Source organism: Thamnophis elegans, chromosome 1 (genome assembly GCF_009769535.1).
Source record: "Thamnophis elegans isolate rThaEle1 chromosome 1, rThaEle1.pri, whole genome shotgun sequence".
Lineage (NCBI taxonomy): Eukaryota > Metazoa > Chordata > Lepidosauria > Squamata > Colubridae > Thamnophis > Thamnophis elegans.
This window is the reverse complement of record NC_045541.1, coordinates 156072303-156089633: the sequence shown is the minus strand read 5'-3', so window position 1 is coordinate 156089633 and position 17331 is coordinate 156072303. Positions and strand designations below refer to the sequence as shown.

The following is a 17331-nucleotide window of genomic DNA, read 5'->3' as shown; positions in this document are numbered from 1 at the left end:
AGGAACTCCAGGGTCCGTGTTCCGGACCCAACTGTCTGTCATGGTCTCCTCCCACTGGGCGGCAGAGTTGGAGATGGCTGCCTATGGGGGGAGCTCTGTGAGGGTCACTTGGACTTCCAAAAGGATCTGTTAGAGTAACCTCCTTGGAATTGCTTGCGGTTCCCTTGCTGCCTGCCCCTGTCCCTAAACGAGGACCTGTCTTGGGAACAGTCCTGGGGCGGAACATAGGAGCAACTGGGACTTCCGGAGGAGGTAGAAGGCTCGGTATTCCGAAAGGAATTCCTATGAAAAGACTGACTCTTACGCTCCTGTTTCTTGGTAATCGCGGGGAGTACCTTGCGTTTATCCTTGGACTCTATTAGGAATGGGTCCAAGGCCTCCCCAAAGAGTTCCCCCCCTTTGAAGGTAGCGGAAGCCACCTTCCACTTCACCTTCATATCTGCCTGCCAGTGGTGAAGCCACAGTAGGCGCCTCAAGGTGACATTAGAAGCCAGGGCCCTGGAGGAAAGCTTCGTGGCCGCTAGTGAGGCATCAGCGGAGTACTCCACGGCCGCAATTATCTTATTGACGTCCTGCCTGGCTCTAGTGTCTCCCGCTGGAAGCCCTGCCAGCAACTTTCGAAGCCAGAACAGGGCTGCCCTGCCGAAATAGGAAGAGGACGAAGAAGCCCGCATGGCCCAGGCAGTAGCCAGGTGGGTCTTGTGAGCTGCTGACTCTGCTCTCTTGTCCTCAGCTTTAAGACTTTCCAGCAAATCCACAGGAAGAGAAGACGGAGAAGTAGGAGACACAATAGGATCATCCACTTGGGGGAGCTTCAATAGCTCCTCCAGGGGAGCCTCCATAGTATAGAGCTTCCTGTCTGTCCCACTAGGGTTCGCCATGGATCCTGGTTGGGCCCATTGCCGTTGAATAATGTCAATGAACAGCTGGGGGGCTGGGACTAAGTCCAAGGCGGAGGCACATCGTTAAACAAGTCTGTGCCCGGGTCCTGGGGTCCAACGGTCTCGCTGGTGCCCTGATCTGAAGGGGTTTTGGCTGCTGGAGCTGGAAGATCCATTTGGGGGCCCCACTGCCCGAGCCTTGGTGAGAATGGCCCTGAACATGGCGGGATTGAAAAGCCCAGACCCAGTGGCCTGCTCAGGGGTGGGGTTCTCATCATCAGAGAGAACCGGAGCATCTATCTCGGCCTCCTCTAAGTCAGAGACCTCACTGATCCCCATGGGTGTTGGAGAGGCCTCCCTAGCTGCAGGGGCCTTTGGCTTGACTATGTAACTCGCATTAGGGATGGTCACTACAACGGGCAGTTTGGCTGCCAGCTGTTGCATGCTATCAGATATGGCACGAGCCACTACATCCTCCATGGCCTTGGATAATAGGACATCCTGACCTTGGGGAGGGGGAGGTTCTAACTCAGAAGGAGCCAAGGATTCCTCCTCAGCCCCAGAATCCATATCCTCAATGGAGTCCTCAGCCATCGAGTGGACTGCGGATCCCAGAGAAGCCCTGGATGGATTGGGGGGAAACCCAAAATCCTCATTAAATGGGCCTGAAGAAGAAACCCCCTGCTGGGGAATGATCAGGGAAGACTCACCCCTGCTTCATTAGAACTGGAGCCCACGGAAGCTTTGTGCTGTGTGGCCTAAGCCCTCTGGAATTGTTTTTCCAGGGCCTTCTGGCATCTCACAGCCATCTTTTCCTCAGCATTAGAGGTCATTCCAGGTTTGGGCTGTTTCCCTTTGGAGGGGGCACCCACCCCATTACCCTTGGCCACAGGATTGGACCAACTGCATTTACTGGGAGTGGGCCCGGTCTGGCTCTCCTCTTGCCTCTCTCCGATGTTGCCATGAGGGCTTCTCTGCTTCTCTATGGCATTGGTGGGTAGATTGTACAGGCCTGAAGGAGGATGGTTCTAGGCCAGGCGCTGGGCCTCCGTTGGTACTGGGCCCGTGCGCTCTAGTGAGGAGAGGCTGATTGGAGCTGGCTGGGGGAGGTAGCCAAGCGCCCGCTGATCCGCGCCAGAGCAGGTAGGTTGGCTTGACTGGCCAAGGTTCCCTGCGGCCGCTGGAGAAGGAGTAGCAGGGATAGTGCCTGCCTGGCCACCCAGAGCAAGTTCCTGTGCTTATGGCAGCCCTCCACGGCGATCTGCTTAGTGGGACAGGCTGCGCAGCGAAGCTAGAGGCTTGGGAACAAAAGTGCGCCAAAATTAACCGTCCAAAATGGGGCCGTTCACGCGCGTGCACCGGGAGTGGCACCGGGGCTATGAGGAGCCTAGTGCTCCTCGCGAGGGGAATATCAGCTGTTTAACTCACCTCTCGCACTCGCAGATGGTCGCCAACGCGAGCCCCGACTTGAAGAGCAGCTCAAACTAGCATTTGGCTAGGAGCGCTCCAGGCAGCCTGTCCGCACGATTTGGAGGCAAACAGAAACGAACGGAGGCAATAGCTAGGGATTTAAAAGCTACCTGCACTATCTAAAGGATTAAAAAACTGAAGGAAATTAAAAAGGAAGCTACAATAAAAACTACACTAAAGGGACTGGGTCCAGCTTGTTTCCCAAGTACTGGAGCCCCAGAAAACATGTCCTGTAGGGCAACTGAGTTTTTTGAAACTGAGCCTCTGAGGCAACCAAGAGGCGGAGCTACAATTTTAAAACTCAGTTCCTTGGGCAGCAAGCTGAAGTTAACCCCGTGCTTGGACACTCCAAGCAGCGCCTAGGAGAAACAAGACGTTAAACATATTAACAACATTACCCTACCCATCATGTTATTTAATTGTGCTTGCCCTTCATTTATGTTTTTGGGAGGGGCAGGACCAACTGCAAATTTCAGCAAAACCAAATCTCTCTCTAGACATTTCCTTTCTGCCTCAGGGCTACAAAACATCTTTAAGATTCCTCAAGTGAAAAGTGTGCAAGAACAGCACTGTCACATTCTTCTTAGAGGCAAAAATATGCTTGTTCATTCTTAGATCTCTTCCAAAAATTTAAGTCACAGTTCAAAAGCATTAAACTACTAAAATAATATTAAACATTCTCATTTCACATTCATGTCCTGGTAAAAGTACATCAAGGTAGAATACTGTTCAAAGAAAGTAAAGCAGAATGAATAAAAGCAAGTTAGGGACTGTCCACACTTCCAAACAACATATAATGCAAAAAAAAAAAAAACCTACCTAGGAATAAGTCCCAATGAATTCAGGGTTACTTTTTCAAAACAGATTTGAATTGAACTTCCTTTGAACGGAGTAGAACAGATGGCAATAAGAAAAAAATAATTATTTATTTTCTGAAATATGCATTATATCTGTGCAGAATGACTGTGGTCTGTCAAACCTTTTATAGACAATTAGAGATACAATTTTACAACCAACAACAATTTCATCCATGAACATTATGTACCAAATCTTTTATATTTACGGCAATATAAAATGTTTCTCCTCTGATACCCATCTATTAGGAAAACAACAATCATTTTATGACTTTGAGTTACCCAACTACAGAAAGAGAAAGCTACCAAGACTGCCTCCCACCACTCCATCCCAGACAAGAACTGCACCATGGAGAGAAGAGAGGCAACTTCTTTTTCAAAATGGCAAAAATAAGGGGAGAAGTGCTCATTATTAAAAACATTTTCAAATCTAATTGCCTCATAAAGGCCAATCAAAGATGTCAAGGGGATATTTACAATTGTAGTACTGTAAGAGTTAAAAAGTAATGAGCCATAATGTTTATAACTCATTGCTGCAATTAAAAATTTAGATATAAGCAAAATGGATGATATTCTGAAATCATAACTGCAATGAGATGTATCATACACCTGCATTTTATTCTCTTTATAGGGATTATCTGTCTCAAAACTCTTAGGTTTTTTCCTGGAGGCACAGAGCAGACCAAACATGTATTTCTTATTATATTACCCAATACACTATTCTTTCACACTATAGATAGCCCACCACATTCTTAGGTTATGTATTTCAGCAAGACAACAATCTAAATATATCTCCAAATCAACCATGATTATTTGTAATTTTGAAAATTTTTGCTAATCTTTACTGTCACAGTAGGGGCTATAAGGTACGGTCTAAAGAATGTACACATTTCTGCATCTGTCATATTAACTGTTTTGTTTTCAATCTGAAAATAATTGTACTTAAATAGCAGAGGGTTGGACTAGAAGGCCTCTAAGATTCCTTCCAGCCCCATGATTCTAATAAGCAGAAAGATATCCTGTTTAACCATACGCAGATAGAGTCAGCTTCTGTTCAAGTAAAGATTCGCTAAAGCATATTGTACAATTTAATAGCTACCTAAACTTTTACATACAACTGCATTAAGATTTAAATGAATCTCTGATGGTACTGTGGTATTGTGTCATATCATAGATTTATGTACTCTTCTAAATATTTCACAACTGTTACCACTGAAGGATTTTGGTTTTTTCGGGAGACTAGAGCTACATTATAATTCTTGTACTGACAGCTTTGTTTTATTTGGGGGGGGGGGTGTAGATTTTTTTTTTTATCCAGCTTTTATTTTTTTATATAAACAACTCAAGGTAGAACACATATCTAATTGACAGGAGCATCCTGGTACAAATAAAACACGGCCATTTCCTATGTATTACAGAATATAGAAAACAAACTTTACAAATTTTAAATTATCTTGGAGTACATTGGCTTTGCATCAAATATTATGCCAGGGGCAAAATCCATCCAAAGGATAAGCTTCTCAAGTATTCCTTTAATATACTGCAGCCTCTGTGAAAAATCAATTATTTCAAGAGGGTAGAACATGGGTAATGGCTATTGAGTTGTTGAGCAGTCTGCAAAGTGTGCATTATCTAAATATTTAAATATACCCACAGGATGAAACAATTTCAGGGCAGAAGGCCATTGTCAGTACTTTAGCTGTTTTACAATGTACCAAATGGGAATATAGTCTATTTTAAATATTGATTTATACCAGAGATAAGCTATTGGTTGGCATTTATATAGTACAGTAAATCATGTTTGTGGGTAAGGATCAGGATTGAAATATATTTCATATAAATTGTACAAACATCATTATTCCATAAGCATCCCCCCCCCCCAAAAAAAAATGCCAGTCCATATGTGATTAGCACTTCATATGTTCTTCAATATCAGCAAATTCCCTCACTACCCTAGGATGAAATTCATCTGATTCTAGATTTTACAGTCCAAGTAATTGGTATTCTTTGACTGTGTTGCTCCATTCTCAAATTTCAATCCTTTTCTTTTAACCTGTTCTTTACCATTCCCTATAGAATACATACCCAATCCTAAACTAACATTTTAATGTAGTCGTGATAATGTAGTTGATGTGACTGCCAGAACAAGGACGAGGGTTTTTTCTCATTGTCTCCTTACTGAAATTGTGACAAAGTTTATATATTATAGTTCCAGTTTAACTATTGTTTGTAGTATAAAACCACAAATGACTGGGTTGGCATAAAATGCTAAGTGAAAAACTATAATTTATAACTATAATTTATAACTCATATGTCAGGCACAAGAAATCAGGAGCCAAGGCTGTCCAAACGAATATCAGTTTAATACATGCTAACGCTTTCTACAAGAATATGAACTACTAACGGTCAAAGCAAATTGGTGATAGATAAGAGTCAATGGAATTCAAGGTGTAACAGACGTAGATCTCGTGTCCACGAAGGGACTCAAGACTAGTGACACGCTTGACCCATTCCCTTACCCTTAGCCTGGTCATCTCTTACATCATAATTTATAACTCGCACAAGCTTGATTCACAAAATACCACCAATCACCTCATGGTGAGATGGGCAGCAAACAAGTTTAATAAATAAAAAAATATTAAGCCAAAACCAAATAAATCACATTTTATAAACTCAAGTTAATGCTATCTTTAAATCATAGATTTAGTATTATCTTAATTATGACATAATTCATCAACCATAATTTTTAAAAAATCAAGATATAGCCACTATGTATTTCCAGTACTTACATATGTACAATCTAATTTTTTTTTAAAGTGTACCTTTCTAACCACGCAAATTGTAAACCACATTAATCCTTTCTAATCACACAAATCTTTCTTCTCAGACAATTCAACTTGTCTGTCCAAAAGAATGCCAGGGACGTGCAGTCACTAGAGGCAGGGGAGGCGGGGCCTCATCAGTCGCCTGAGGGAAAGGAAAGAATTTTAAAGAATTTTTTAAAAATAATTAAAGCCAGGATAGTTGCTACCAGATTTCAAGTCACAGTGGCTTGGTGTCTGCTCTCAGTGTTAACTATAGGAGGAGGCCAGAGAACTCGGGGCCTCCTTTGCATAAGGAATTTTTCGCCTTTTAAAAGTTAAGAAAGAGTTAAAAAGCAAAAAATTTCATATGCAAAGGAGGCACTGATTCTCCCGCCTCCTGATCTGGAAGCAGCGAATCATGCCTTGCACTTGAGCGACTGCACAATATAGCAGCAGGAGCCTTGCTTGTAAAACGCGCCTGTGTTGGAAAAGTTCATGCTCTGAGTTCAACTCTCCAGCGTGCAAGTAAAGTTTCTTTGGTTTTTCCAACCTTTTACCATTATCTCTCAGGAGAGTTTCTCAATCATTCAGATCTGTGCTTTTTCCAAAGGCGTGGACTTTCTGCCCCCCCCCCTTCAGACGTTTCTCTTCTCATGCAAGAGGATAGAAGAACTGAAAGCTTCATGGATGAGAAGCGAAACGTGTTCAAAAGGGGGGGGGGGAATACCGCAAGAAATTCAACTCGCCTTTTGGAAAAAAAAGCACCTTTGGGACCACCTTCTTGGGTTAATGAGGTAGGGGGGAATGTGATTTTTGTCGGCAATAAATCTGGAGTGTTGCCCTTTTCAAGGGAGAGCCTTGATCAAACTTCGTGGGGAGAGTTCCAGCTTGCCACTCCTGAAAAAGTGGACAAGGCCATGGGAGCGATGAGTGCCGCCACCTGTTTGCTGGACCCGTGTCCCTCCTGGTTGGTTTCGACCAGCAGGGAGGTGACACAAGGCTGGATCCAGAGGATTGTTAACACCTCACTTCGAGAGGGGTCTTTCCTGCATCCTTTGAAGGAGGCGGTGGTGAGACCCCTCCTTAAGAAGCCTGCTCTGGACCCAGCTGTCTTTAAAAGCTACCGTCCCATCTCCAACCTCCCTTTTCTAGGGAAGGTTGTTGAGAAGGTGGTGGCCTCCCAACTCCAGCGGACCTTGCCTGAAGCGCATTATCTAGATCCCTTTCAGTCTGGTTTCAGGCCTGGTTATTGCACCGAAACCGCTTTGGTCGCACTGACCGATGATCTCTGGCAAGCCAGGGATAGAGGACATTCCTCTATCCTGGTGCTTCTTGACCTCTCAGCGGCCTTCGATACCATCGACCATGATATCCTTCTGCGGCGGCTAGTGGAGGTGGGAGTGGGAGGCACCATCTTACAGTGGTTGTCCTCTTACCTCTCTGACAGGTCGCAGTCGGTGTTGGTCAGAGGACAGAGGTCGACCCCTAGACCCCTTTAATACGGGGTGCCGCAGGGCTCGGTCCTGTCCCCCCTCCTATTTAACAGCTACATGAAGCTGCTGGGTGAGATCATTCGTCGGTACGGGATTAAATACCACCAGTATGCGGAGGATAACCGGTTGTATCTGTCCGCGTCGTGCCAACTCAGTGAAGCAGTGGAAGTAATGTGCCAGTGCCTGGAAGCTGTCAAGGTCTGGATGGGAATGAACAAGTTGGCGCTCAACCCTGACAAGACTGAGTGGCTTTGGATGTTACCCCCCCCAAAGATAGTCCAGATATTCCACCGTTAAACCTGGGGGGTGAAACTCTACATCCCTCAGAGAGGGCTCGCAACTTGGGTGTTCTCCTGGATCCACAGCTGACATTAGAACACCATTTGTCAGCTGTGACCAGGGGAGCTTTTGCCCAGGTTCGCCTGGTGCACCAGTTGCGGTCCTACCTGAACTGGGAGGCACTCCAAATGATCACTCATGCCCTCGTCACCTCAAGGCTTGACTACTGTAACACGCTCTACAAGGGGCTGCCCTTGAAAAGTGTTCAGAGACTACAATTGGTCCAGAATGCAGCCGCACAAGCGATACTGGGTGTACCCAGATACACCCATGTTACACCTATCCTCCGTGAGCTGCACTCACTTCCTATCGGTCTCCGAACACACTTCAAGGTGCTGGTTATCACCTTTAAAGCCCTACATGGCCTGGGACCTGGATATCTCCATGACCGCCTCCTGCAACATACCTCCCAGCGCCCAATAAGATCCCAAAGGGCGGACCTTCTCCGGGTACCGTTGACCACACAATGTCGTCTGGCGGCTCCTCGGGGAAGAGCCTTCTCTGTAGCTGCCCTGGCCCTCTGGAACGATCTCCCCCCTGAGATCCAGACCCTCCCCAATCTCTCGGCCTTCCAAAAGGCTGTTAAAACCTGGCTGTTCCGGCAGGCCTGGGGCTGCTGATCTTTGATTGGACTTCAGCCCCATTATAATCGAGTGTATGTTGTGTCTCTTTTAATCTATTTCTGTCTTTATTTTAAACTCTTTTTAATATTTTTAAACTGTTTTATGTAAGCCGCCCAGAGTCCTCCGGGATTGGGCAGCATACAAATCTATTAAAATTACAAATTACAAATTTTCTGTCCTGGAAACGGGTTTTCTCTCGCTTTGGCAAGGTCCTTTTTTGGCTGCTTTGGTATTTGGGTTTAAATACGTGGGGTTGACAAGCGTGTTTTCGATGTTACCGCAAACGAATCCCAGCTTATTTATATTTCTATTATGAAATAAAAGGGGCAAAACGTCCTTCCCGATCCCCTGACAGCGATCAGAGGCAGGGAAGACGCTCAAAAGGGCAAAAGAACGGGCGAAAGAAACCAAAAAAGCCGCCGGGGGAGTTTGATTTTCAAGCTGGAGCGGTTAAATACTTCCCCGTGAAGTATACCCTGAAAGGGCTCGATGCAACTAAAAAAACCCAAACAAACCTGTCTGCCAAAGCAAATTTACAGAACGATCTCCGGGAGATTCCCCCCACCCCAACTTTGCCCACCCGCGAACTGGAGTGATCTCGCTTTCATAAATACATAAATGTCGGGTTGCAATTGTGGATTTCCATGCGCCTTTCTGACTTTCAGTGGCCTGAGTCTTTCGGAATGTCCCTGCGGCGGGGGATGGAGAAGGCGGGGGCGAGGCTGCAGAGCGCAGCAGCGGCGAGAAGCAACACCCCCACCACTGTGTCCGACAGGCATCTCACATTTATGTCCACCATAAACGCGAGACGCTTGTCGGACACAGCGGCAAGAACGTCCCCGCCACTGCTGCACTCTCCCACCTCGCCCCCCGCCTCCTCCATCCCCGTCCGCTGCAGGTGTTCCCTCCCCCTAAGCCGTTTCATGAATGTCCGCTAATGAAGGATCGGGCCCCCGCCAGCCACTGCATGATTCAACCTCTGCTTTTCTTTTTGAGGTGCCCTTCTCCTTCTCCCAACCCCCCCTCCCCAAAAAAACCTCCCACTTCCAACCGGCTTCCCTCTTTTTACTTATTTTTTTAAAATAAAGGATGACATTGCCAAGCAGAGAGCGACGTGCCAGGGGGAAATGCCAGCCAGACCGAGGCTTTAATGGGCTATGGAGGCGAAGGGGAATTACATGGGTTGGCTCTTGGTTCGCACCAAGGGCGCCCCGAGCGGGTTTCACGGGAAGGAGGTGTTGGGAGGGGGCTTTCCTGCAACTGGCTGAGCCCTGAATGGAGGCGACTGTTTTCCTGCGGCTTCTTTATGGCTTTGTCAGCAGCGGGATCGCTTCGTGCAGGTGCGATTCATATGCAGATGGAGACACGGGGAAGCAGGGAGGTTGGCAGGAGTTGAAGAAAAGATGGCGAGGCGGGGGAGCGCGGCAGTGGCAGGGACGTTCTCGTCGTTGCCACGCTCTTGCCTCACCAACCATAATCCTCACCACACGTCACTGAAGTATGCATATACATATTTTATCGCTACATCAATTATAGTTTTAAAAATATATCAGGTAATATTTGCAGACTTGAATAGGTGTATAATTTATCTTTACAAAAAATTATTGCTATTTTTATTACTAAAATGCATAAATACTTTACAAAATTGCAGACAAATCAGCAGAAAAAATAATGTTTGCAATAAGCACTTTCTAACACAGTTGAGTTTCTTTCAAGTTTACATTTGTACCGGTATTGCTATTTTGACACAGATCAGGATAAAATGCTAAGCATCTTACAAAATTGCATTTTATGTCACTATTTTAAACTTTTCAGTTACTGACAACTTTCTACAACACTCTTTCTTTGAAACAATTTTCTTGTGGACTTCGTTTTTTAAAAACATTAACTGAAGCAAAAAAAGTTTTTTAAAAAAAAATAATAATAATACTGTTAAAATAGACAAAATTGTAAAGGCACAAAGCATTCATAACATTAATTCACTGATACATTACAAGTTTGCTGAAAAATGAATCTACTTGTTGTATCTCTCTAAATGTAAAATAAGACAAATCTAGGATTTTTGGAATAGTTCAAAAAGCTTTAGCACAAAAAGCTTTAGCAGAAAGCCTTTTTAATCTATTACTTAATTGTTCAAATCTCATATTTGATAAGTATTTATCAGATTAACGTGATATATCATCACATTCTTTCCCAACCCAAAGTATACAATATTCTTATCTCTAATAAGTTTATCAATGAATATTTTCCTATGATATTGGTATACTTCTCCAAATTTGGAATAGCTGGCTGTCTAAGTTTAATACCTTTTTACCACTTCTTGAAATCTTCCTAACTAGCAAATCGTGTATTACTCAACACCGCCTCCCAGTTCGCTTTTTTTGCTTCAAGTTCCATTGCTGTGGTATTACTAGATAATTCGATACGAGGGTCAGTTTTATGGTAGGAAATATCAATGCTTTTTATCACACAATCTGAAATGACATTATCTTTTTTCTAAAAAAAAACCTCCTCTTTTGTTTCATGGCATATAATCACTTCCTTTTTCTTGGAGATTTTCTTTATTCAATTAATTAATATCATCCAAATTGTACAGGGGGTGCTTCCTCTGTCACAATCCAACTTTCTTTGATTTAGGAAATGATTATTTGATTTACTTTTATTTATTTCTTATTTAAGCCATTTCCATCGCAATCAATCTTTGACAATATAGAGAAATTCATAGAAGAAGTTGATTGGATACCTCATTTTTCTGCCAATAAATAGGTTTTTGTCACAATACAATTAATATACTCACATCTTTAACACATAAGCTATTCAACATCTCTAACCATTTATGAGTGTGATTATCTGATTCACAACCTTGTTACCTAAAGTTCTTCATTCTCAAAGGTAACAAATAGCAGACGATTACACAATTACTTATTCTAGGCTTTTTTAAAAATGCTGAACAGATGTTCAAGCTGTTCTGTGATTATTTTCTACTAATGATACAGCTCTGGGAAGAAGAAGCATTATGCTATTTATGGAATTACTGAGTGATTAAGCTTCTTGAAAAGGTGTCTTAGAAGAGATATAGATGTTTAGAATAAAAACAACAAATAAAATCTAGTTTCTCTGCATTATTGTAAGCTGATTTTGTTCCAGTCTCAATTCTCATTCTTGGTGTTCCTTTAAATAGAAATTTAGCTTTATTAAATATGTCATGCTACAATCCAGACAGAATAAGATTAAATGTATCTCTTGCTCAAGCTGAAATACTCATGCATATTAAGTGCCTCTCTAATGACCCTTAATAACTAGCAAAAGTAGTCATTTAGCATTAAAAATCTCTAGTGCTTCCACACAGACATTGCAGGGTGGGGGAAGCAAGAAATATAGATATTCAAAACAGAAGTAAGGATAAATTCAGTCCTACAAGATTTTGTGGGGGAAAGCTATTTGCCATTGCGCAGTGCAAGGAAGGAAAGAAATAATAATAATAAATATTTGGAAATGGTTCAAGCCACATTCAATTATCCTGAACTTATATCTATAATGTTTGTTCCAAAGCTTCCAATTGCATAAAGCAAATAGTACAATTACCTGAATTAAAGATTACATGCTGAACAGAGTTCTAGAAGTGACAAGACTTTAATAACACAGATGATGTCCATGCTGTCAGCATGTCTCTTCTCCAAGTAGACTGTTCTTTACTGATAGTGATATAAACTAGATATTTCCAATTATTGTTTAGATTAACAACTTTTCTACAAATAATTTTTTTGTAGAAAATGTTTGATACCTTTCAAATATTTGAAATCATGTTATATTTTCCTAATTTTCTGAAATCAGCTACAGGAGGTAGCAATGTACCTCATCCCTAAAAAAGCTAAGTCAGATTAAACCTGTTTAGTTCCTGTAGAGGAGACTACTAGGAAATTCAAGATCTTTATAAAGCTTAAAATCAATGGATTTTACAAAAAAGTGACAATTGTAAATCACTTTCATGGTATTTCCAAAAAAATTAATTATGGATGTTCCTTTATGGTCATTATTTATATTTACTTCACTTAATTAAATCTCCCGAAAAAATATTTAAAATAATCAACTTCTTTGGAATAAGATTTTGTCAAGTTTTCTTTTACTGTCATATTCAGTGTTATTAAAAATATAACCCTATAAGGATCTGCTTAGAAAAAAATGCTAAGAAAAAGGTCTCTGCTAGTGATAATTCTTTCAAATCCAATCCCTCCATATTGTTTATGAAATAAGCAAACAGCTAGTACAAAGCACCCAGTAGTGCTATTTCATAGTAAAACTTCCAAACAGTAAATTTAATTTGAAAGTTAGTTTTCATATTCTATTTATTTGATCATGCAAATGTTATGTACTTTTAGTTAACATGTCTAAACACAAGGTTTGCTGGGAGTGGATAAACAGATTTAAATGTCTTATATTCAATTTGTATGGCACTCAGACACAAACTCCACATTCAAACAATAAGGATGGAGAAGAACACCAAACCAGCGACATAGATTCCACCCCCCCCTCCCCAAATCCCAACTGCTGAAGTACATGTTTACTATTTCACATATTCACCAACATCATCCAGTCTTCTCTATCACAAGGCATACTGGAGAAGTAAAACAACAATTAGCACTATAATTAATACATTCTAGAATGGCATGAGATTAATTGTAAAAGCACCCCAGAGTCAGACTACAGACCTCTCCAAACCAGATGGGTAATGTCGGTTTACCTTCTCCACAGTATGGTTTTTTTTAAAGCATGCTAAGAAGTATCCAACTTAGAAGCAATTCATTAAAAAATATAGATACTGCAGATTGCTCTTCTCCCAACAGTACAGTACACATTTCAGAAGGCCCAGTGCTTCTCTTTTACCATCCAGAATGCTCTTATAGAACGAGTCCAAGAATTGCACTGACCATCCAACAAAAGCAAACACAAAACAGTCTTAATTTTGGAACAGCTATTATTAGTCCCAACAAATACAGTATCCTGCAATATGGTACAAACTATATCTAAAGCCAAGACAATGAGGTTGACAAGAGCCAATCCCCTGATTCCAATCTATGGGACCAATAGCCAATTAAGCAGGCTCCCAGCATTACACTTCTGTATCACCATATTTTACCCCTTTTGAGATCTTTCATCTCAGACAGAATATGGGGAAAAGATATCGGGTAAGCAAGAATAAACCATAAACCAGGCAGAAGTAGGATCTGCTCAGTCCCAATGAAACAGGGCCTCTCCCCCACCCACACCCACCCCATAATCAGTGTTTATAATAATCTCACTGCTAAGCATTCAGAATGGGACTACAGTACAAACATGCTATTTGCCTGCCCACCCTTCCTCTTACCCCCCCTCCTTTCAATTTCTCCCTCTCCCTCTCTTTCAATACAAAGTTTCCTCTTTCCTCACCTGCACAGATTAATCCCCTACTTCTCCCACCCCTCCATCACGATTAACACCACTCCTCTTTGGCACTCCTTTTGCCATCCGGGCAGGCCTTCTAACCAGGCAAGTTGTGTTTCCTCCCCCCCCCCTTCTCCCTACTGACCTTCAAGACTAGGGTCCCCAAACTTGGCAACTTTAAGACTTGTGGACTTCAACTCCCAGCAGAGCTGGCTGGAGAATTCTGGGATTTGAAGTCCACAAGTCTTAAGGTTGCCAAGTTTGAAGACCTCTATGAATCAAGACTCACCATTCCCAACAAGCGGATACATGCCTCCCCGTCCGGTAGGTTTCTCTTCCCCCCCCCCCACCCCCTCCCGTCAACACTCCCAAAACAGTGGAAAGCGAGAGACTCCCCCCACACACACACAGACACAGGTCCGAAGTGGGTCCCGGAATACTCTCCGCGTCCACCCCATCATCCGCGCCTTCTCTCGCCTCAACGAACTTTTCGGGTTCTTTCTTTTGGGGGAGGGAGGAGGAGAGGCCACTAATTAAAACGACCCGCACATCCTTTACGTCCAACACTCGCCCGCCCTGCTGCCTGGAGGCCCCGAGAGAGAGAGAGACGCGGCTCCCTCTTGCCCGCTTCAGGATGTTTCCCCGAGGGAGAAATAATTCCTGTCCCGCCGCCGCTTCTCCTCCGCTCGTCAGCCGGGGGGCCGACCTTCCACGCATTTTCCCCGGCTGACCTGAGCTGCCAGGCCCTCTTTGCTCACCCACCCCCACCGGCCCTCCTCGTCCTCCCTCAAGTTTATTACACCTCCGCCCGCCGTCCCACCTAACCGTCGCCCGTCTGCTCCCCGACCGTGGGCCCGAGGCCTCGGGGGACACCCCGCACCCGCAACTCTCTCCCAGCCTCACTTCACTCTCGGGGAGCTTCTCCACAGCTGCCCACCCCCGAAAGGACACCCGCTCGTAACTAGAGCCCCTCGGGCTGCGTTGCCCACCGGAGGCAAAAGGTGGTGGTGGGTGGCACGGGGGGGGGTCTCCTTCCCACTCGCGCTTCTCCCGCGCCGCCGGCTTCCCCCTCAGCCTCAAAACAGGAGGGGGGAGATGCCCCGCCGGAGCCCCGACACACCGCAGCGCAGCGCCCCAGTCTTCGCCGCCTCCTCCTCCTCCTTACCCGAGAACCATGAGCTCTCCATATTTGACGGGCTCCTTGTTGGGCGCGCAGTGCTCCTCCTGGCTAGGAGAAAACATGGGGCCACCGCCACGGCCGCGGTCGTCGTGGCTATAATCCCATGCGGGGCAACAACGGCATTCGCCAGAAGAGCCGTTGCAAGAGCAGTCATCAAACAGGACGTTGGGCTGGAGACCTTTCCTTCATAGTCGCGGTGCCAGCCAGCCAGCCAGCGGTCGGGCGGTCGGGCGAAATTACGGGGTTGCCTTTGCTTGGTGCGCCCGCCGACGCGGACCCTTCGCTTCCCCCTCTCTGCACTCAAGCCAACAGCGACAGACACGACTGCCCGGGGGTGAGGGGGGGGGGAGTGAGGAGAGACCAACTACAGCGCCTACCCAGAAAGGAGGCGTGGAACGGCCCCTCCTCTTGGCTTTCTCCGGGCCTTCCACGCTCCCCTCGCCTTCCGTCTAAAACCGCGATGGTATCTTCCAGTCTGTTATGTAAACATAGAGTACGAAAAGGGACAGGGGGAAGTTCTTAAAGGGCTGCTGCCCTGTTAAAGCAATGTTTCCTTCATAAGGAAAGACAGGCGTTGTCTACCGCCGCCTACCGGAGGCTTTGTCCGTCCCTCTCTCGGCCAAAAACCTGTCTACAATAATTGACTACTGTACTGTACTCAATTATCGAATAGGTCGGGATGGGATTACGGTACTTAGTACTTAATGAATATGAGCTTAAGTTTAAGAGCGGACAAAGTACGGTAGTATATAAGTAATTTAGGGAACTCACTGCCACAAGTGTGACCATTGTTCTATCTAATAATATAAAGGAGAAGATGGGCATTTACCTCTAGAAGCTGAGTAGTAACTAATAGTTACTCTAGCTGGGGATAAAAAGAAGACAATTCTGTAATACCTTTGAGATCCACAAATGTATAATAGCAAAATATTTTCTGGACTATGTACAACAGTAGCATGAAGCATAACTTTGGGATAAATTTAGAGAGTGGAAACAATGAAGATAAAGAGAAATTACTGTAAACAGAGAAGTTAAAAACAGTAATTTATAGTGGTGGCTGTATATAAATTTATTAGATTTTATCCTGCCTTTATAAGTAACTCTAGCCAGCGAATATCTAATGCTCTTTCCTCTTCCTATGCCAACAACAACAACAACACAACCCTGTGAGGTGGATTGGGCTGGGAGTGGCTGGCCCAAAGTCACCCAGTTGCTTTTCATACTGAGGCAGGATTAGAACTCACAATCTCCTGGTTTCTAGGCTAGCACTTTAATCAGTACACCAAACTGGGTATGATTGGGTATTGTTGCATATAATACTAAGAATCTTTCATTGATGCAAATACTGCACATTGTGGCTCAGAAAACTCCCATGTTTCCCCGTTTAAGCCAATGAGAGATATAGAATTCATTCATTATACCTTAGCTACTTCATCTTGACATTGGTCTTTGAAGTTCAAAAATGCCCACGTTAAAATAAATGACAGACTATCCAGAGAACTTCATCGGTTCTTTTTTAATCTTGTCATTTCTTGTGTCAGATATGTGGCCATTCAGAACTGCAATGAGGTATTCCATACTACTGTCACTACTAGAAAATAAAATTAATGCAAAAATTTCACATAGGGAATGACATTTATCATTACCAATTAGTGACTTGAGTAATTTTCTGTAAATAATTAAAACTTCTGGAATAGTGATTGTATAAAGTATTTCTCAAATGTAACCTTTCTCAATCCTGGCATGCTGGCTGGGGAATTTTGGAAGTTGAAGCCCACACACATTTTCGCACTGCCAAGGTTAAGAAACTCTGCTAAATGGTGTTAGTTCTTGAGGAAGCATAGAAGAAAAGAGATCTAGTCTTCATGCTATAAGTGTGAGCTTTTCTGAAATATTCAGTTGGCATCCATGGAGAATGTGGCAGCCTCAATAAGATCCTTACCAATATTTGTACATAAAATAAACACGCAGCACTTACACAGTGTGCACCTTCCTTTCACAGTCCTTCACAAGCAATTTCACCTCGAGGTCTGCTTCATTGCTACCAACCATAAAAACTGAGAATGCCTTCAGCCAATTCATTGTTCCAGCAGTTCAACAGCAGAGCCAGAAGAATATCATTCAGTCTATAGCTACCCCACATCTTTCATTTGCATTTTTTTATCTTATGTTTATTTGTCTCTTTAGCTCTTAGTATTTCTTACTCTATATGTGCTCTGCATAAATGTAGCTTCACCACATAAAAATGATGTGATGGGCATCTATG

At 43.8% G+C, this 17331-nt stretch overlaps 1 protein-coding gene across 1 annotated transcript in view; it reads right to left on the bottom strand.

Annotated features, from left to right (window-relative positions):
• The window catches only part of PELI2 (pellino E3 ubiquitin protein ligase family member 2), a 55731-nt gene extending 40250 nt beyond the window's left edge, over window positions 1–15481 (bottom strand). The window contains 1 exon segment of the mRNA XM_032236190.1: window positions 15051–15481. Coding sequence (XP_032092081.1) covers window positions 15051–15127 — 77 coding nt within the window. The 5' untranslated portion in view covers window positions 15128–15481.
• Between the last annotated feature and the right edge of the window lie 1850 nt (window positions 15482–17331).